This window comes from Coffea arabica, chromosome 1c, assembly GCF_036785885.1.
Source record: "Coffea arabica cultivar ET-39 chromosome 1c, Coffea Arabica ET-39 HiFi, whole genome shotgun sequence".
NCBI lineage: Eukaryota > Viridiplantae > Streptophyta > Magnoliopsida > Gentianales > Rubiaceae > Coffea > Coffea arabica.
In genome coordinates this window covers 4,785,574-4,806,672 of record NC_092310.1, presented here as the reverse complement: position 1 = coordinate 4,806,672, position 21,099 = coordinate 4,785,574, and the positions used below count along the sequence as shown (strand labels likewise).

The following is a 21,099-nucleotide window of genomic DNA, read 5'->3' as shown; positions in this document are numbered from 1 at the left end:
GTCACCTAAAAATGAATTTTTAAAGAAAAAATGGGAAAGAGTAGTAAGAAACCCCTTTTAAACGACTCCTAATCCACGTAAACCAACGAAAAAGGTTCGGGAGTCACATTTGACGAAGGGGAAGGCAAGGATAAAAATCCAAGGCACCCCTTCGACCTAGCCAAGGCTAGTTGCGTGATTTAATCAAAGTTTTTCTTATTTTAACCAAAGAATTTATTACATTTGGATGCACTACATTAATGCAAAAGAAAGAAAAAATGCAAACCTAAATTCTAAAATGTCTCTTGTAAGGTTTTTGGTCCCAACCACATGAATTGTGGCGGCCAATAAAGGAAAACCTTATAGAGGTCGATTAATGCAAATGATGGCTAAAGTGTAAGTGTGCAAGTGTATAAAAAGGTGCACGTGTGAAATTGTATGAAAATCCAAGTGTTTGTGTGCAAGTGTATGAAATATAGTGATAAGTGCATATAGGTGTAATTAAGTACAATTTTGTGAAGTAGAAATCAAAATGAACAATAAGGAAAGGAAAAGTGATGAAGAAATGTGAATTAAAAAAAAGTAAGTAAGTGAAAAATGAGAATGAATAAACCTAAAGGAATGCATCAGGTCGGGTATGGGAATGACTCCTAACTTTTTCGACTTCGATTTTCCCTTTGATTAGAAGGCAAAACTAGCGTGCTAAGGCTATCGAGTAGCCATACTCGCTCGTTTCCCTTATCGGAGGGGACACTCAAGCAAATGTACCCTAACTAGCATGAAATGCAAGACCTAAAGTGAAGGGGAAAGGTTTAGAGGAGCATGCCAAATGATAAAACTAAGGAAAATTACATGATATGTAGTGAACATGCAAATAATGCACTAATGAAAAGGAAATGGACCTATTGGGTCTAGCGTTGGACTAGCCCTCTATGAGTTCCTACTAGCGTTGGACTAGTGGAACGGAACAATGAACCACAGCTAGCGTTGGACTAGTGTGGTGGTGTACAAGGGCCACAACTAGCGTTGGACTAGCGTGGTGACGTGCATTCATCCATCACATTCATTCAAGGCTATGAAAAGCGAGTAGGCATATCAAAATTCATAAACACGTAGCACGTAACACTTAGCATGCTCGACTAGATGCAAGGCCCTAATAAAGCAAGTAACACGTAGCACATGGGCATGCAACCAAGCTAATGAACCTATTACATTCACTAACTAAAACAAAAGGGGGAAGAGGGAGAATGGACCAAATTGCTCGCCAAAGCCCTATCTATTACAAGCCAAGAGGTGTACACATACCCCATTAAAAGAATAACTTAAATGAAAACAAAAGTAAATGACATAAGTAAAAGGAATTAAGGAAAGGCTAGGAAAGCAAAGTAGACATGCAATTTCACTTAGCACATTGGATCACATAGGAGAGAAACAAAAGGGATAAAAGAAATTATACCTCCCTTGGAATGATGTCCAAATGAAAGAAAAAATGGCTTCAAAACAATAAGAAGGTCAAGGTACCTCTTTAATTGAGAAAAAACTAAAAGAAAAGTGCAAGTACACAGCTCACATGATCCTAAAGCCACTAAAATCATGAATTAATTGCAATGAAAACAAGACATAGTAGTTAATTGAAGCAAAGCAAGCAATGAAGTTTCGAAATTAAAACTACCAAGGACTAAAGTGCGAACATTAACCAAGCACTCGAACTTAATCAAACACTTTTAGGAACTTCAAGGGTCCAAAGGTAAAGAAAAGGGCAAGTAATGGCTAAAATACAACTACTTCATGACTCGATTGCAAGAATTTAGAACATCATTGGGCCTTCGTAGCATTGCTTCGAAATCAAAAGGACCAAATTGATTAGTTTTTTCAATTATTTGGGCCATAGTGAGTCAAAGGAGGACTTGGGGGGTAAGAATGCAATTTTGAAAGTTTTTTCATGCAACATACGTGAAAGTTTAAGCTTCTGCAATTTTATTTTAGACAAAGCTTCTGCAATCAACACTTCATCAAAATCAGCTTCCAAACACAATTAAATCCAAGCAAACAACCACACAATCCTTTCACTTTGCATCATGAAACTCGTATATGCAAATCTGAAACAACTCGAATAACTTCGTGCCAAGCTTTCAAAACATTTCTGCAACAAACATTTCTGCTGTAAGCTTTTCATAACGAATGCAATCTTCATTTCATTCAAACACCCCAAAAAACTGGAATCAAAGCAACAAGATAACAAGGCTTTCTTCCCACTTTTATCATAGAACCTTGATGTTTATACTTCCAGAAAATTTAGCAAAACCAACGCACACAAGTTGTCCGCGTGCATTGCCGCAACAAGCTGAGAGCTTGCAAGTTTATTGCAGCAGATTTCATACACAAAGTTCAACTCCAGGATGTCTAAACGCAAGCAAGAAAAACATTGAACGTTTTAATGGCCATCAAGCCGAGAGTTCAAGCAAAAAAGAAGTTTCTTGTAATCAACAACACATTCGGTAAGATTGCTGCAATCTTTATGGGCTTCATTATCCAAATCACAAATCATGCAACCAATTTCTAAATTAACAAAAATCAGGATACCCATGCCTTTTACTGCTAAAAAATATCATCAACATTGCAACAAGGAACAAAAACTCGCTGCAAACATGCCCAAAGATTCATGGTTACCTGAGAGGAGTGGGATAAACGTGTAACACTCCAGGAGGTCACGTTTCAGCCGTAGCCAGCAGGCTTTGGGGCGGAGTGTGGTGCTGGAATCGACAGCAGTAGAAGGAAAGCAGCAACAGCAACAACAGCGCCACTACCACAGCCAGCGTCGACAATAAGACCCTCGACGTTCACCTGCTCACGGAGCTTGGCCACGAAACCAGGCCGGTTGAGTTCCACAGCCACCCAAGTAGCGATCTCCTCTGAAACCGCAGCTGTTCTGCGTTTTCCTTTTCTTTCCTCAGACTTCCAGCCGTCCCCCTCTCAAGCTTTTTGATCTCTTTCTTCCCTCTCCGTTTTTTCTCCCTTCTTGCCCGTTCAACTAGATTCTCAGCCTCTCTCCCCTTCTCTCTCAAAGCTGACCTTTTTCTTCACTGCTCAACCCCAGCCGTTGTTACCTCCTTCTCTCGCCCTTTTCTTTTTCGTTCTTGCTCCCTTGCGGCTTCCTTTTTTTCGTCCAAAACCTAGCTACTTCCTCTAGATTCATCCCCTCTCCAGGTGTCCTAGACACCTGGCCATTCGTAGCTCAATTTTTTCCCCCAAGGACCTCCTGCAATCTTATTTGCAAGCTGCGTTTCCGCAGCTTGCTGTCGCGGGTTTGCTTCATCTTTTTTTTTGTTTGTTTTTTTTTTTGATTAAAACAATATTGATAAAAATAAATAATAGTAATAACAAATTAACAGAATTGACAAAAAAAAACAGGTAATACTAATAATAATAACGATAATAATAATGAAAACAATTTAAAAAAAAACTAAACAACCAAAAACACCAAAGTGGCCATTTTTCAATTTTTCCTACATATTTCTTCTTTTTTTTTCTTTTTTTTTTCCATTTTCAAGAAAATATTGAATTTAAATAAAAACAACTAAAGTATATTTTTGAATGTTTTCCTTTTTTCCTTTTTGAGAAATTCTATGCTAAAAACTTAAAAATAAAATAAAACTAAAAAACTAAAAACTAAAAAGGAAATTAACACGACAAATAAAAAACTAAAATAAAAGATAAAAAGTAAATGAAATTACACCAAAAATTTGGTGTCTACACACCTTCCATCAGATTCTTCACAGCATCCGCAGTGCAAAATCGTCCCAACAGCCCATCTTTGTCACTGGGTCGAGGCTGAGGATGCTCACCTCGGCCACCCAACATGTCCGAGGTGAACCCCACCTCGTCCCTCATCAGAGTCCTCAATGTCTTGGACAGAACCCCTGAACTCGGCCGGATCCTTAGTGTACCGTGTAGGTAACTTCGGCACCTCCACCTCAGCTGCACGCTGATGATGTCAAGCCACCTGACATCACCCAGGACCAGTGCTTTATCTGAAAAGCACTGGAGGCACTTAATGGCACCTGCACAATACTCTCCGTCATCATACTCAGGCAGCTACAGTGTTAGAGTCAGACCTCCTGACAGGAAACAGAGCCGTAATACCAGGATGCGGGTCCCACCAGCATGAGCCCTCCGTCCTACCATTCCCTCCTGACCTATAAATACCCCTCGTCTACCTCCCACAAGTAAGCAGACTGTTCACTCACTCATACTCTTATTATTCTCGTTCTCATACTAACTTGATTGTCGGAGTAATCCCAGGGGAAAAGCCCCGCCTTCCACTTCTACCGTGCAACCTCACTTCATTCCACCCGAGGTGAGATAATCGAGCTCACCTCACCACATTAACAAGAGAGCTGATTTCGGTTGGACTAATTACCCGCCAAAAATCACCTCTTCAATTGGCGCCGCCTGTGGGAACGAGATCACTATTAAAATGAGATCCACGCGCTCCAGAAGCGGAAGAGTTCCCTCAACTGGGACTGGGCAGGCCTCGGGAGCCCAGCAAGATCGCATCTCTGAAGAGGAGGGGTCCCAAAGGACCCAACCCAACAACGAGGACGCCATCGCCAAGATGGCCGAGTTCGTATCAGACAACCCCAACATTTTTGAGGAGCTAGGAAGATACCTCAAAAGACAGGGGAAAGAAAAGGCCGAATCTTCCAAGAGGAGGCCGACGAAGTCTCCTGAAGTGCCTTCAGGTGAGGACTCTGATGAGGGGCGTCTCTCTCGGAGTACCTCCAGGCGCGCCTCCTCCAAGGCGACCTCTAAACTTGCCTCCATCTCCCGGGCGTTTTTCCGGGGAATGCTAGGGAAACGAGCCGAGGACCCACCTCGGCGCTCCGGGGGCCTAGCTTCTGACTACATGAGGGCTCCGCTCTTTACTGATGACATCAATGGGGAGATGGTGCCCCCGAATTTCAAGCTCCCAAACTTGCACACCTATGACGGCCGAGGTGACCCCGAGGATCACCTCTGCGCCTTCATCTCCGCCTTCCGACTCTACTGCGTCCCTGACGCTGTGATTTGTCTGGCTTTCCCCATTTTCTTACATGGGACCGCCCGAAAGTGGTTCTGGAGTTTGGAACCGGGGAGCATTTCCTCCCTGAACGAGCTGATAGTCCGGTTCATCCACCGCTTTGTGTCGTTTCGGCCAATCACAAACACTTCAACTTACCTCTTGAACCTGCAATAGGGTCAGGGCGAATCACTTCGCTCGTATGCTCAAAGGTTCAACGATGAGAATGTGCAGATACCTGATCAGAACGAGCAGGTAACCATCGCTGCCTTCACCAACGGGTTAGTGGCAGGGATCTTCAACACCGAAATCCATCGGGATTACCCCCGTACACTTCGGGAACTCTGGGAAAGAGTGGACCAGGGAATCCGAAGTGAAGATGTAAATCGCATGAAGCGAGAAACCCAAGCATCTCGTACGGAGCAAGATCCCCAGAGGAGAAAAGACACCGGCCGAGGTGAACCGGGCCCAAGTGACACTTCAAACCAACTCCGAGACCGCCGGAGTGTCTTCGACCGGATCGTGAAAGGCAGATCGTCCACCTCGGACGCCGAGCTGACACCGCTCAATTCCAGCCGGTCTCACGTCTTGGCGGTGATGAGGCAAAATCACCTCGGCCGAACCCCTCCTGAGATCCCGGGGAGGAGGGATAGGAGGAACTCCAACCTCTATTGTGCCTACCACCGAGATGTTGGGCACGAGACCGAAGATTGCAATGATTTGAAGCGAGAGATTGAGAACCTGATCCGCCAGGGATACTTGAAGCAGTTTGTCCGCAAGGATGGAACCATCAACCGAAACGCCTCCCACCGGGAGAGTCGAGGTTCTCGCCGAGAAGACAGGCGGGATACGAAGCTTCATTGCCGAGGTCCTGAGGAACCGAAGGGGGATCAGAGGCCTCCGCGCGACAGATCACCAGGCTACGGCCCAAACATTGTCGGGGTGATCAATACCATCGCCGGTGGCCCGACGGGAGGAGTTAGTCAGAACTCCCGGAAACGGACATACCGTCAGGCCAGCATGGAAGCGGCCGAGCCGAGCTCCCGGTTATCCGAAGTGATCACCTACGGTCCCGGCGACCCTGTCCCTGCCGCCTCCAGCAATCACGAAACCCTCGTGATTGAGGTCCTCACTAATAACTACATAGTCAAAAAGGTCTATGTGGACCCCGGAAGCTCGGTCGACGTCCTGTACTACCGAACCTTCGAGAGCTTGAAACTGACCCGAGAGCAACTCACTCTGGTCAGAACTCTACTTGTCGGTTTCGGGGGACACGTCGTCCACCCGGAGGGCATGGTGACCCTGATGGTAACTATCGGGCGTCATCCACGCTGCCGAACTGTGCCTGTCAGTTGTGTGGTGGTCAAAGCAGACTCTCCCTACAACATGCTGATAGGCCGGCCCACGCTCAATGCCTTGAGAGCCGTATACTCCACCTACCATCTGAGTTTTAAATTCCCGACACCTGCGGGGGTGGCCGAGGTGAGCAGCGACGTGGGCGCCGCCCGAAAATGCTACCTCGCCACCATTCAAGCGGCAGTCACACCCCGACCCTCGCCGAGGTCAGAAGAAAAGAGACCAGCGGTCCTCTCCATAGACTGCCTCGACCCTCGGAAGGCAGGAGAGCCCAGCAGACTTGAGCCCGGGGATGAGGTGGAGCAAGTGGTCTTGGATGAAGCGAAACCCGACCAAGTGGTCCAAGTAGGGGTCGGACTCCCCTCCCCCCTGAAAGAAGAAATGATCTCCCTGATCAAGGACCACCGAGACGTCTTCGCGTGGTCCGCAGATGAAGTGGTTGGAGTACCACCCGAGCTCATGATTCACCAACTCAACGTTAACCCACAGGCCCGACCTGTGCGGCAGAAACGAAGGCACTTCAGCCCCGAATGTAGCAAGGCCATATCGGCCAAGATGATCCACGAGGTCCAATACCCCACCTGACTGTCCAATCCCGTCATGGTCAAAAAGGACACCGGTGGATGGAGAATGTGTGTGGATTTCACCGACCTCAACAAGGCCTGCCCCAAAGACTGCCATCCTCTCCCAAGGATAGACACCCTCGTCGACTCGGCGATGGGTTACGAGATCCTTTGTTTCCTAGATGCCTTCAAAGGGTATCATCAAATAGGAATGAGTGAAGAGGATCAAGAGAAGACGGCATTCTACACCGACCAAGGTGTTTATTGTTATACTACCATGCCGTTCGGCCTAAAGAACGCCGAAGCGACCTACCAAAGGCTGATCAACCGACTCTTCAAGAATCAGATCGGCCGCAATATGGAGGCCTATGTGGACGACATCCTCGTCAAAAGTCTCACCACTTCATCCTTTCTGTCAGACGTAAGGGAAGTCTTCATGGTCCTTCGAGACTCGAGGATGAAGCTGAATCCCAAGAAGTGCATCTTCGGCGTCACCTCGGGAAAATTCTTGGGATATCTGGTTTACCACCGGGGAATCGAGACCAACCCCGACAAGGTCAAAGCCATTCAGGACATGTCCCCACCTCGGAACATCCGAGAAGTCCAAAAGTTGAATGGACGCCTGGCCGCGCTGAATCGCTTCCTGTCCCAATCTGCTGAGAAGGCCCTGCCCTTCTTTAAGGTGTTGAAGAACGCTGATCGGTTCGCCTGGACTAAGGAATGTCAGGCTGCCTTTGACAAGCTGAAACAGTACCTCCATCACCTGCCCACGCTCTCTTCACCTCGGCCCGAGGAGAAGCTGTACCTCTACCTCTCCGCGGCGGACGAGGCTGTCAGTGCTGTGTTTATCCGGGATGAGGGCACCCAAGTGCCAGTCTATTACGTCAGCCGAGCTCTCCGTGGGCCGGAGACTCGGTACACTCAGGTGGAAAAACTGGTACTGAGACTTGTCCACGCAGCTCGGTGGCTGAAGCCCTATTTCTTAGCTCATCCCATCTCCGTCAGGACAGACCAGCCCATCCGACAGATATTGGTGCGTCCCGAGGCTTCCAGACGCCTCACCAAATGAGCTGTCGAATTGGGGGAGTATGATCTGTCCTATGAGCCACGCACCGCCATAAAAGCTCAAACTCTAGCTGATTTTCTTGCCGAGCTCACCTTCACCAAAGGTCCTGAATCCACCTCCGCCGTAGCCGAAGTGTCCATCTCACCCTCGTGGACGCTGTACGTAGACGGGTCCTCTAATGGGGATGGCAGTGGAGCTGGACTGTTCCTGGAAGGACCTCAGGGAGAAGTGTGTTCTTACGCCCTCCGCTTTGGCTTCCCAGCCACCAATAATGAAGCCGAGTACGAGGCCTTAATTGCTGGACTCCATCTGGCCCGCAGGCTCGGCGCCCAGCAAATCCACGTCCGCAGTGACTCCCAACTCGTTGTACGCCAAGTTCTTGGTGAATACGAGGCCAAGGATGTGACCATGCAACGGTACCTCTCCAAAGTTCACCAACTCACCGCGTACTTTTGAAATCCAAAGAATACTCCGGTCCCAAAATAAGCGAGCCGACGCCTTATCCCGGCTGGCTTTCACATCATTCTCTGACCTCAACAAAACAGTTTTGGTGGAAGTCCTGAGTGAACCAGGATACGTGGAAGAGGTGGCCTGCCCCGTGCACTCTGAAGAAACTTGGATGACCCCGTTCATCCTTTTCTTGGGTCAGGGAGCCCTCCCCGAAGACCGAGCCGAGGCGAGAAAAATACAACGCAAGGCAGCTCGGTACGCTCTCCGCGATGGAGAGCTGTACAAACGCTCCTACCTCGGCCCATGGCTGAGGTGTGTCACTCCCGAGACAGGACGCCACGTCCTCCACGAGATCCACGAAGGCTTGTGTGGAGCTCACGTCGGCCACAGAATGCTAGCCAAGAAGGCTTTGCTTCTTGGATATTTCTGGGCCTCGGTTCGGCAAGACGCCCAGGATCTCGTTCTCGGCTGCCCTTTCTGCCAAGTCCACGCACTCGAGCACCACCAGCCCACAAATTTCATGGTTCCCATCACTTCACCCTGGCCGTTTGAGCAATGGGGGACAGATATCATAGGTCCTTTTCCTAAAGCGGTCGGGGGCTATACCTTTCTAGTGATCGCTGTGGACTACTTCACTAAGTGGGTCGAGGCCGAGCCTCTGCGGACCATCTCAGGGCTGGCCATTCAAAAATTCTTTTGGAAATGCATTATCTGCCGTTTCGGCATACCTCAGACCATCATCTCGGACAATGGGAGACAGTTTGCCGAGAACCCATTCAAGACTTGGTGCGAGAACCTCGGCATCAAACAACACTTCACTTCGGTAGGCCACTCTCAGGCCAATGGCCAAGCAGAAAATTTTAATCGAACTCTCTTGCATGACCTCAGGACCCGACTACACCGAGCTGGATCATCTTGGGTGGAGGAACTCCCCAGCGTTCTGTGGTCATATCGGACCACGCCGAGGTCATCCACGCAAGAGACCCCCTTCTCCTTGACCTATGGAGCCGAGGCTGTCATCTCTGCTGAGATCCTCACACCCAGTCCTCGGCTGACAGCCTATGTAGCCGAGGTGAACGGAGAAGAGAGACAGTTGGATCTCGACCTCATCGACGAGAAAAGGGACATTGCCTCAACTCGGGTAGCTTCCTACAAGAACACCCTAGCCCACTACTACAATGCCCGCGTTAAGCATCGGCGGTTCCTGCCAGGAGACTTGGTGCTTAGAAAAAACTCGGTCAGCCGAGCTGAGCCGCAAGAGAAATTGGGCCCGAAATGGGAAGGCTCTTACCGAGTTGTGGAGTCTAACCTTAATGAGTATTGTAAATTGAGTTACCGAGATGGCTCTCTAGCGCCGAGGACTTGGCACGCCGAGAACCTCATAATGTATTATGTTTGAAAATTTTACTAAGTTATCACTTCAGCTGCTTAGTTATTTTTCAATACCAAGATGCTGCACATCCGTTATTAAAAAATAAGGGGGCCAAGCAAGGGACGAAGCGAGAAATAAAAAGTGCCGAGATGAGAAGAAATAGACATTTCATTCAATAAAAAGAGGCAGTAGACGATTACAAGACCGAGATAAGGAGTGCTATTAAGCACTGCCACCTCGACATCCTACCTAAACACTTACTAGCCTAGACCCCCGTCTCGGTTCCTCCCCCCGTTTCGGCTCCGACATTGGCAGCCTGCTCGTTGGTCTCTTCCCCGCAGAGGTGAAGCTCTTCTCCCTCTTCAGGTTCTTTATCAACCCTCTCGCCGACGTCACCCCCAGTGTCCTCTCCTCCTTCCTCCTCGAACACTTCGTCGAGCTCGGACAGCCACTTGTTGAACTCGTCCTGGACCTCGGCCAATTTCCTTCCAGCTTGAATGCCCTCGGCTATCCGATCGCACAGCTCCTTGGAGTCCTCATTATAGTTGGCACTGTTCTTCAATGACTCCAAAGCCTCAGAAGGAAGATGAGCTGCGGCCTCGTCTATGGCCGATGTGAAGCCTAGCATGAAGCTCGGCCTTGACAGCTGGCCGAGGTCCCCGATGAAGGTCTCGGACCTCCGGAAGTCCTCTACAGCCGAGGTCCTCACGCTCTCGAGAGCCTGTTCGTGGGACTTCTTCAACTCCTCTGACCTCTTCTGTTCCTCCTCGAGGGCCGATCTGAGGCTGTTGATAGTAGCCACGGCCTCCTCATCCTTCGCCTCGGCTTCCTTTAGCTGTCTTTGAAGCTCGGCCTTCTCAGACTCGGACACCGCCAATTTCTTCTCCAACTTGGAGATCTGATTTTGCAGTTTGCCGGTGTCCTGCTCCTCGAGTAGTTCACAGTACCGATGTGCCATCTCAGCTACAAAGGCGGTGTTGGAGGCCGTGGTCACCATGATGCTTTGGAGCATCTCGGCCGGAGTCAGCTTTCTTGTGAACTCCACATCCCTTGGCAAACTGGATTGCAATACCAGGTCCTGTGCAACCCGAGGATTGGAGCATCGGTTGTTGACCTTGAGCGACCAGCCCGGACACCAATGATCGCCGGGGTGAGATTTATCTTCCCCAGAGAACACTGGGGGGCTTTGGTAACGGTTCCATAGTGAAGACCCCGTCACCGCGTTGACTGGAGCCTTCAACTGTTTGCCTCGGCCAGATGGAGGTGGAAGTGCCGTGGTCACCCCTAATGGCACCCCTTCCGGAACTAAAGAGGTGGATCCTATGGCCGCAGCAGCCGAGCTGCTCTGGGCGGCCGTGGTAGGGATCTTCTTCCCCACCGGAGTCTTGGAAGACTGCCCTTGCGATTTCTTTTTTGGCGGAGGCGCCGATGTCTCGCCCGAGCTCTTCCTTTTCGACCTCTTGGCCACCTCGGCCGACCCCGATGTAATGATATCGGACAACTTTGTCACTGCACAAAGAACAAGTATTATTATTTGTCATAGCCGAGGTAAAAGGAAAGCTATGAAAGAAAAATTACAGGGTTTCTTAAGTTTAATGGAAAAGAAGGAAGGCTTGTCAGAAGGGATCAAAGCTCGGCTAATTCCCCCATCAACCAGCACGGCCTCGGGGTAGTCCCAGCTGAAGATCCGAAGTCCGGACCCCATCAACTTCTGGAAGGACTCCTTCTCGTGATCCCCCGCGGAAGGGTCGGCCTTCGAGTTGATGGGCCTCCACCAAAAATCCCGTGGAAAGTCCACGGCCGAGACGAAGATGAAGTCACGCTTCCAATTCTTTATTGAAGTGGGGGCGCCGATGACTAGCTTCTGGATAGTGTTATTCCGGTTGCAGATGTAGAACCACCCCTTATCTGTCCCGTGTGCCTTGAAGGTGTAACGTCGGCGAAAGAGGTCCACCGTCGGAGTCACTTCTTGATGTCGGCACAGCATCTCGAAGCCTACGAGAATGCGGACTGCGTTTGGGACGAGTTGAGTGATTCTCACGCCGAAGTGGCGGAGCACGTCCCGGAAGAACCTTGACGTTGGCATCCTCAGTCCGGCCTCCAACTGCTGGACATAGATGGCCACCGTGCCAAAGGGGGGCTTCTCGGCTGAGTCATCCACCCCGGGCGGTGTAATTTCGTACCCCGGCCGGAAAGGGTACTTGTTTATCACCTTCTCGGCCCTATCCCTTCCGATGCGACTTCTAAATTTCGGCATCTTGCCGAAGTCGATATTGGCTGCATCCCTAGGAGCGACGGGCTCCAGTACGTCCTCGTCGTGTGGTATCTCGACGCCGAGCTACTCTTTATAGCCCACCTTGGAACCACCCTCGCTCATCTCGGACAACTCCAACTCCGAGGCTGTCTCGCCGACTCTCACCTCGGTTGATTCTCCCGCAGAACTCGGTGTTGACCCCTCAGAGCTGGACGTAGTAGCTTCATCCCCAAGATCCGGCCTCACCTCGGTCTGGTAGCTCGGTGTCACGGTTTCTTTATGGGTCTTGGCTGTTTTGGCCATGTGTGTAAGACGAGATGGAAAGAAGGATACTTACTGTTGACTATGGTATCGAAGAAGATGACTTCGGCTGTAATCTCGATTGATAGAACTGACCTCGGCTACGCTCGCGAACTTTACCAGTCTCGGATGAAAGTGAAAGGTGTGAGAAATGCGGTGAGGGGGACCCCCCCATTTATAGGGGTTCTTGGGAACCCGAAGCGACGGCAAGAATACGGAAAGGTGGCAACGTTCGAATTCAAGATACCTTGTACCTGCCTTTCTGTCTCTCTCTCTCCTTATTAATGCCCCGTCCTTTCAGCTGACACCCTCTGCACGAAACGTCCCACTACTTCCCAACGCGACGGTTACCAGTGACCACGTCTTATCAACTGACCTGCCCACGTGTCACGTCCCCGCTTCTTCCAGAGCAGTTTCGGGACCCCGACTCCTTATGACTTCGGCACAAGGAAGCCTCGGTACCTCCTTGGCCCAGAGCTCCTGAGGCTTGGGGGGCTTATTGAGGATGCTCACCTCGGTCACCCCGCATGTCCGAGGTGAACCCCACCTCGTCCCTCATCAGAGTCCTCAATGTCTTGGACAGAACCCCTGAGCTCGGCCGGATCCTTAGTCTACCGTGTAGGTAACTTCGGCACCTCCACCTCAGCTGCACGCTGATGATGTCAAGCCACCTGACATCACCCATGACCAGTGCTTTATCTGAAAAGCACTGGAGGCACTTAATGGCACCTGCACAATACTCTCCGTCATCATACTCAGGCAGCTACAGTGTCAGAGTCAAACCTCCTGACAGGAAACAGAGCCGTAATGCCAGGATGCGGGTCCCACCAGCATGAGCCCTCCGTCCTAGCATTCCCTCCTGACCTATAAATACCCCTCGCCTACCTCCCACAAGTAAGCAGACTGTTCACTCACTCATACTCTTATTATTCTCGTTCTCATACTAACTTGATCGTCGGAGTGATCCCAGGGAAAAAGCCCCGCCTTCCACTTCTACCGTGCAACCTCACTTCATTCCACCCGAGGTGAGATAATCGAGCTCACCTCACCACATTAACAAGAGAGCTGATTTTGGTTGGACTAATTACCCGCCAAAAATCACCTCTTTAGAGGCCTTAATGCAATTTTGAGATCCTACGATAACCAGGCAGCATTCATCTTCTGTTCTGCATATAGCGGCCAAGCAATCATTGGCACGCCATTCACGACACTCTCCAGGATCGAGTTCCACTTTAAGACCAAAGACCAACCTCGTGGTTGTGACCCGGCCTTTGATCCAGAAAGAAAAGACAGAACCGACTCCAACACCGGAAGGCTAACAACTTGAACTTCTTTATAAGTTTAACCAGAAGGACTTTTTCTGAATCTCTATTTTCCACTGCCAAGTTGCATTTCTTCCCTGCTCTTTTCAAGTCTTTGTAGCATTTTCTGATCACTTTATTCAAGTGTTTTTTGGAGATCATGTATGAGTTGACTTCATTGGCCAAATCTCCACACTTTTTCCTGTAAAGAGATGAGTCAAGTTCCTGCACACTTTCCTTCATCTGTAAATTGATGTCTCTGATTGCCTCATAAATGTCCAAAAGCCTCAAAGATCCATCCAAGACCTCTTCTTCCCATTTTCCAAGTTTTTCATTGGAGAGAACTTGTTGACTTGAAGGAAGCTGAAGCACATCATCCAGACACTCGTACAAATTCTTAAGGCCATCCAACTTTTGACATGGTAATGAAATGAAGTTGAGGATGCCCCTTCTGATGACTTCAACCTTTGCAGATGTTCCTTGGCCGTCGCGATAAGAGGGTGAGGATGCCCCTTCTGATTTGAGGATCATCTAAGAAGAGTAAGGCCTAACATTCCTCCTGCATCTCAGAAGCAGAGAATGTATTGCATCCATCCAAGTACATAGAGCCTTCTAAAAGCAACGCGATTCAAATATGACAAGTGAGAAAGTGGAAGTTGTGTGTTGGCAATAGTATAACAGAAGGAACAATCTTCATGGAAGGAAGAAGAATCAATAGGTAATATCAGGTACCCTAGCTCAACTGCATTGCTGCGACTACAGACAAACCAAGAAACTCTTGAGCTGTTTGTTCCCTGGCTCGACTTGAGTTAACATTGGCGAATAAGCTCAAGCCTCTCAAACAGCTAAATGACTTGGGTCTTTGGTGTTAGGCTCATGAGGTTGTTGAGTTTAATCAGGCTTGTATTCCCCAATTTGTTTGGGATACAGAATCTAGCATGCTTGTAATGATGAAGTTGAGCCATACTTATTCTTTTGCTAAACTTCAAGTCGAGTTCCATTATCTTGTTGAGCTTGCTCAAGTCGAATTTGAGTTGCCCAGAAAATGTGACAAGTTGAGCTCAAGCTTGATGACTCTGAACTTATTTTATCAACAAGAATCTAATTTCTGAAGAACAATATTTAGTTAAGCATTTAGATTGAATTATCTTGGCTTCTATGACTCAATATTCTGTACTGCTCTTTCCACTGACAGAAATCTACCTTAGGAAAAATGCAAAATTTACCTACTTATATAGTCAAATTCTGTTCAGCAGAACAATTTCCCCTTATATATGTCAGTTCCTCCACCTGGGAGTGATTATGAAAATAATTTCAAGAATTCAGAATTGCGAGAAAATTTACATAAGAGAGTTTTGCACTCAGGATGGAAACAACCTGAGGGGATGCTTCTTTTAGTTGCAGTTGTCTGCATATTATGAAATTTTGGTAAATAGATCAGCTGAGATATAAAGACGAAAGATTCAAGTAATAAATATGTGTGGGAATGCCAATTCGAGCTTGATGGGTCAATAATGCCAATTTCTGTTAGTCGAGATGATTTGACTTCAAAAATAGAGGCGAATGCCTCTTATTCTCAGTCCCCAAAAAAATAAGATGCAGAATTCTTTACGTCGTCCAATTTTTCTAATCTTAGGTAAAATATCATGACCAATTCTCATAGCCATGGTGCTTTCCCTATTAGCGTACTTTCTATTGTGAATTTGGAACTATGTTTGAAGATTTTGAGACTCTGTAAAGAAACTTTGATGTGATGATGATTAAGTGAGGCTTTGAATCAAAGATGACAAAAGTCAAGGGCATGAATATCAGAGCGTGGCCACTTGGCACTATGTAAAACCATGTAACTCGCCATATTAGGGAAATGTCTGTCTAAATATGTGATAGGATTATCTGCTCAATTTGATTCAATCAACAGCTTAAGATGGATTTTCATTAAAGTGAAAACTTGCAAATACGCACCACAAGAAAAAGACACAAAGTTGTACCATGTCCGCATGAGATCCAAGGAAAATTTGCACCCACTAGATGCACTCGAGGAAACTCCCTGCAGTCTATAACTATGCATAATAACAGAGTGGTAAGAATTGGATTTTGAAAAACAATATGCACTGGATTGGGCTATCGGCCATCAACAATTGTTAAGGTTATACTGTTACTAGAACAACAAGACTTTTCCGAGGGACCTAATCTTTCTGTATAAGCTGGGAATTTGGGACGAGGGAGATGTGAAATTTCACTTGTAAGCATTAAAAGAACAGCAGAGACATCTGGCCTATCTTTCGAAAATTCCTGCACACATAATAATCCTACATGGATGTATCTCAACATCTCTGTTATGGCGCCTGGATCAAATATTGCTGCATCTATCAGTTTCGTTGCTTCATTTTCATTCCATAATTTCCAGGCCTGAGATATCGCAATCAAGAATGGAGTTTCAATAACAAAGAATAGGATGAGGAACTTTACTTGAGTCATGATACTATATCAGTTGAAGAAATCAATACACTTACATGTCCAAGCAGGCTCACTTCATTCTCATCATTATAGAAGCTAGTATTTCTTCTTCCACTAACAATCTCTAATAATAGCACTCCAAAGCTGTAGACATCAGACTTTTCAGAAAATCTTCCTTTCATTGCATATTCTGGAGCCATATAGCCACTGTCATCACATCAGTTAAACTTATGAGGAAAAGAAAACAGTTTGAATTAGTTATGATGTATAAATGACAAAAAGAAACCAAATATAAGCTTACTATGTTCCCACAACCCTGTTAGTATTGGCTTGATCTTGATGGCCTCCGAAAATTCTAGCTAAACCAAAATCTGATATTTTTGGCTTGAGATCTTCGTCTAAAAGGATGTTGCTTGTTTTCAGATCTCTATGAATAATTTTCAGTCTTGAATCTCTATGAAGGTAAAGGAGGGCTCTGCCAATCCCCTCAACAATGATCACACGTCTTCTCCAATCAAGTAGTTTTTGTTTATTAGCATCTGCAACATTAATAATGTCAATTAATACACCCCAGTTTTTGTGTTACTTTTCTGCAGGGGCTTACAACATGCTCTATTTTTCTGTTTTACTAGTTCTCTGGAGTCTGGACATCACAAATACCCTTATATTTTCAGTTTAAATGGAATGAAAGAAAGATAAGAAATGTAAAGAGATCTTGAATTTCTAACCAAATAGATAGGCGTCAAGACTTTTGTTTGGCATATATTCATAGACTAGCATTGTTTCTTCTCTTTCAATGCAGCAGCCCAGAAGTTTAACAAGATTCCGGTGTTGGAGTTTCGAAATAACCACGACTTCATTCATAAACTCCTCAATCCCTTGAGTTGAAGAATTTGAAAGCCTCTTTACTGCAATTTCCTGGCCATCTAAAAGCTTTCCCTGCCAATAAATCTTCATTAAATGCTATCCAAGAAAAAAACTGAGCAACTTAAAATACCATGCCAAGCCAAACTCAGTTTACCTTGTAAACTGGACCAAAACCACCTTTCCCTAGCTTATTGTTTGATTGGAAATTGTCTGTTGCTTTGGCCAATGCTTCATAAGTAAACAGAGGTAGCTCTTCAAACTTGGCTTGGTCCACAGTTACGGTGATCATATCTTCCACTTTATGCACTTCTTCCGTTGACGATACCTTAGCCTGTTGCTCTTTCCCTATTTATGGACAAAGTAGGTGAATGTATGATCACTTATCTGAAAAACATTAGAAGCACTCTCAAATTACCTTTCTGCTTTGCCATCCACTTCCAACAAAGGCATCCACAGAATGAAATGAGTGCAATTGCTGCAGCAACCGTGCTTGCAATGACAGCTTTAGAACCCCTTTTGGTATCTGTATCAGTACGTCAATGGTATCAAAGCATGTTGACAAAATTTTCAACTACTAAGAATATCCAATATTCTTGTGATCGCTGTGATTTTTTTTTTCTTGTAGAAACATAGTATCCCATATTCTTGTACTTTAGAAGTAGGAAAGGAAATTTCAAATTTAACAGTTTCAAGTGCTAAATCGAGAAACATAGCTGGTATCAAACCGTATCATATGTAATTTAAACCAAGAAGACAATAAAGAGTAAAGTAATTAATGAACAAGAAGAAAAAGTACAGCAAATTGTCTTACTGAGTTCAGAATATGCCACCCGAATATATAAGTTTGTCCCATCGTAGGGAAGCTGTGCTGAATCAATTAAGATGCCATTCCATTGCATACATCCAATGCCATTATAAACTGCATAAGCTGCACATGAGCAATTGTTTAAGCAGTCTTTAAGGCATTCTTCTTCTGAAATTCCTTTTGGCTCAGCAAAATCTGGAACCTTCATGTATGTTAGTTTCAGGAAACCATCTTGCTTGTCCTCTCCACTAACAGATTGATTTCTCTCACATTTCAGCAATTGTTTTCTTAAGCAACCACCAGTCCAATTTCCTAGGTTCCATTCCTTCGTATCTCTTGGCTTAAACCCTGGCAAACAAGTACAAATTGGGGAACCCTGAGGATTACAGCTCCCAAAAGGTCCACATTTTCCATAAACACCACACTGGTTCTCTGGGCCTGACCAGTAATTTGTCCAGTCTCCATTTAATAATGCCCTTAACTGCATATTCCCTGATGAACTCAACATAAAGTATATCATAGGATTTGCATAGTTATAGCTGAAATACGGAGATCCAGAACTGTCCTTTGACACATCAACTCGAGTATCATATGAAGACATGCCGGGCATCCCAATAAAAATGGTACCGCTCCATGGACCACTCCGCCAATAAGGTCTACTATTATTCCAGATAAAGAGTTGAGAAAGTTGGTTACCACTGAGACCTACAGAGAAAGTTCCAACAGATGGATCAGAGGGGCTTCTCCATGAGGTCAGTTGGCTCAGCCCTGATGTACCATCACCTAATTTCATGCTTTGCAAAAGAGAGTCTGTAGGATGCTCAAAACTTTCCCACTTGTTTTTCCCGTTTGATTCATCTTTCAAGACCAGGTTTCCAGTATCCAAGAGTTGCGCACTAGAAGTGGCCAAAGAACTCGAAACATTAGTAGACCATAGTATCTCCTTCATTCCATTTAAGACAGCAAGATTTCCATCTTTCAGGATTGCCACAGTTCCTGTGGAATCGTTGAGAGGTCTTTCTCTATTAGCCACCCATATAATGGCTGTTTTCGGTACATTATACATTATTCCAACATACCGACCACTGCTGTTTTCAGGGGTAAAGAAGCCTAATTTAAATTTTTTGCCAGAGGAAACTATAGTTTCAGAGTCTTGGATACTCTGAGTGATTGTGATTGTATCTATTGCAATACAAACTCCAAAGCAGCAAGCAAGTAGGAGAAGAAAGGATTCCTTCATTGAAGGTGGAGAAATATTTTTGATTGTTCTATGACCAGGATACAGTGGAAATTTTGCAGGTGCATCTCTTTATTCCACTTCCAATTACTTTTATTCATCCATCCTACAGATTTGTTGGAATTTCTTAGCAGCCACTTTAGACCAAGTCAGCATGTAACTCGGTCTACCTCCTTCCGTTTGCTTTCCGAAAAGAAGTGTTACACAAAATATCAAGAATGTAGACAAACTTGGCGCCACTCAAAGTTTGGAAGGTCAATGTTCCAACCAAATCAATAATGAGCAATAAAGTCAATCAAGCAGACCATATAAGATTTTAAAGAAATTTCCTCGATAGGAAAATCTCGAAGATTCGTTTACTTTTTAATGCATTATGGGTTCCTGTCTTCATCTTTAATTTTCAAGAAGTGGAAGCAATTAAAAGAGAATGAACATAAGTGTTAATAACACTTTGCCCCTGTGAACTATAGGGTAGTCTCACTTTGCCCCCTCTAGCCAAAAGAATATACGTTTTGCCCCCTCATGACCAGTGAAGCATTAAGCTTAGAGTTAATTATATTTACCTCCCTTGACGTTTGACCAAATTACCATATTTACACCCTAAATTTTGGTCAAACCACAAAAAGGTCCCTCAAACTAAAAATTGTATGACAAAAACATCCCTCTCATTAGTCGATTGACATTGACTGATAATGTTTAGATTATGTCAGCCGCCTCTTCCAAGTTGTTGCTGTTATTTACAAGTCAACGTCTCGTCCTGTGTTTACCTCCATTGACGCAGCCATAGCAAAGCAACAATGGGCACGAATTATCCCTCTTAAGGCTTCAGCCCATGCAACAGTAGACTCAAGATTTTTGGGCAAAAACATTTTCAATGTTGAAATTATAGTAAGTTAAGGAAATTAATTGCTTTCAAGCCGCATCATTCTTCTCTGTGGTCATCCGTGACGTCTACTTATCGCTTCCTTTAATTCTAATAAAAAGGGGAAAAGGCCCATTGAAAAAACCATTGGAAATCCATTAGTTGCAGCTCACAATACCCATCGGTATCAAAGCAGATCATGTTTCTTTTTCCCAAAAAAAAAAAAAAAAAAAGAAAACATAATTGATCCATGGTACCAATGGATTCCTCGTGTTAACACCTTTCGGATCTCTAGAATATTGAGCTTTAGAACTGTGCTAGAATATGGATTTGCCGATGTAGTTGTGATGGTTGTGGGAAGACAAAGTGGGAAAACGGTGGTCATGAAAAAGGAACATGTTGGAGAATTAAGACCTGAAGAAATAATGGTAGGGGAGCAAAAGAGTTATGATGACACTTTGGTGGATTTACTGCTGAAGATGTACTTTCCTTCTGTAATTTTTGTTTGTCTTTGTTGCCTTTTGTTCATATGGGAATAGAGTACTGACATGTTTGGTTTGATATGAGTAATACTGACTATTTTTAGGAAAGAATCTGTTCTTTTTGTTTGTTTTTTCTTAACGTAAAAAACTCTTTAATAATTCTTAATACTAATGGAATACAGCTTACAACTTTTAACTTGAAGTTTTCTACAAAAAGGATAAATCTGTCATTTTATTGCTTTTGTTTGAAGGGTTTTGACGGTGTTATCGAGAAGGGGTACTTGTAATTTGGCCAAACTACAAGGATTGATTGGTAGTTTGATCAAACCTTAGGGGAGATAAATGTAATTAACCCATATTTTCAGAGTTAATCACAATAATCGACCCTCTAAGTTTTGTGATTAATCACAGTATTATGTTTTGAAACTTAGACCGAGTAATGTTTTGGTGGAGCTCAGGCGTCTTGGGTTCAATCGGTTAGATTTAGGGTCAAACCAAACAACGTCGTAATGTTGTCATAAATTTTTTTTAATTATATATAAAATAAAATTAATAGAATAAACATGTACTTATAGTAAATTCAATTTTTCCTTAGATATCTTATATATTAAGGGATCAAATGAATGATAACTAAGTTAAATATAATTAATAGTAAACTATACAAAGTACTTGATAGAACTTTTTAAGCA

General features: G+C 45.3%; 1 protein-coding gene across 2 annotated transcripts; it reads right to left on the bottom strand.

The window, feature by feature from the left end:
* Positions 1-15,792: 15,792 nt before the first annotated feature.
* Positions 15,793-19,197, bottom strand: LOC113706710 (G-type lectin S-receptor-like serine/threonine-protein kinase At1g11300). Of its 2 annotated transcripts, XM_027228695.2 has the most exons (7): positions 17,836-19,184; positions 17,440-17,547; positions 17,179-17,369; positions 16,886-17,096; positions 16,459-16,696; positions 16,214-16,364; positions 15,793-16,109 (listed from the first exon to the last, which is right to left on the bottom strand). In XM_027228695.2, exons 1-7 carry the CDS (start codon positions 19,067-19,069, stop codon positions 15,822-15,824), a joined length of 2,421 nt encoding a protein of 806 aa, XP_027084496.2. In that variant the 5' UTR covers positions 19,070-19,184; the 3' UTR covers positions 15,793-15,821. The 2 variants fall into 2 exon arrangements, with proteins under 2 accessions (XP_027084496.2, XP_027084574.2); XM_027228773.2 differs by lacking the exon at positions 15,793-16,109 and having other exon boundaries at positions 16,236-16,347; positions 17,836-19,197.
* Positions 19,198-21,099: the final 1,902 nt, after the last annotated feature.

Excerpts from the sequence above, each read along its gene's own strand:
- LOC113706710 (XM_027228695.2), bottom strand. The coding sequence starts at position 19,069 with ATGAAGGAATCCTTTCTTCTCCTACTTGCTTGCTGCTTTGGAGTTTGT. Across the intron at positions 16,697-16,885 it reads TCTTGACGCCTATCTATTTG|ATGCTAATAAACAAAAACTA; the intron begins GTTAGAAATTCA and ends TTAATGTTGCAG. Across the intron at positions 16,110-16,213 it reads AAGTGAGCCTGCTTGGACAT|GCCTGGAAATTATGGAATGA; the intron begins GTAAGTGTATTG and ends GCGATATCTCAG.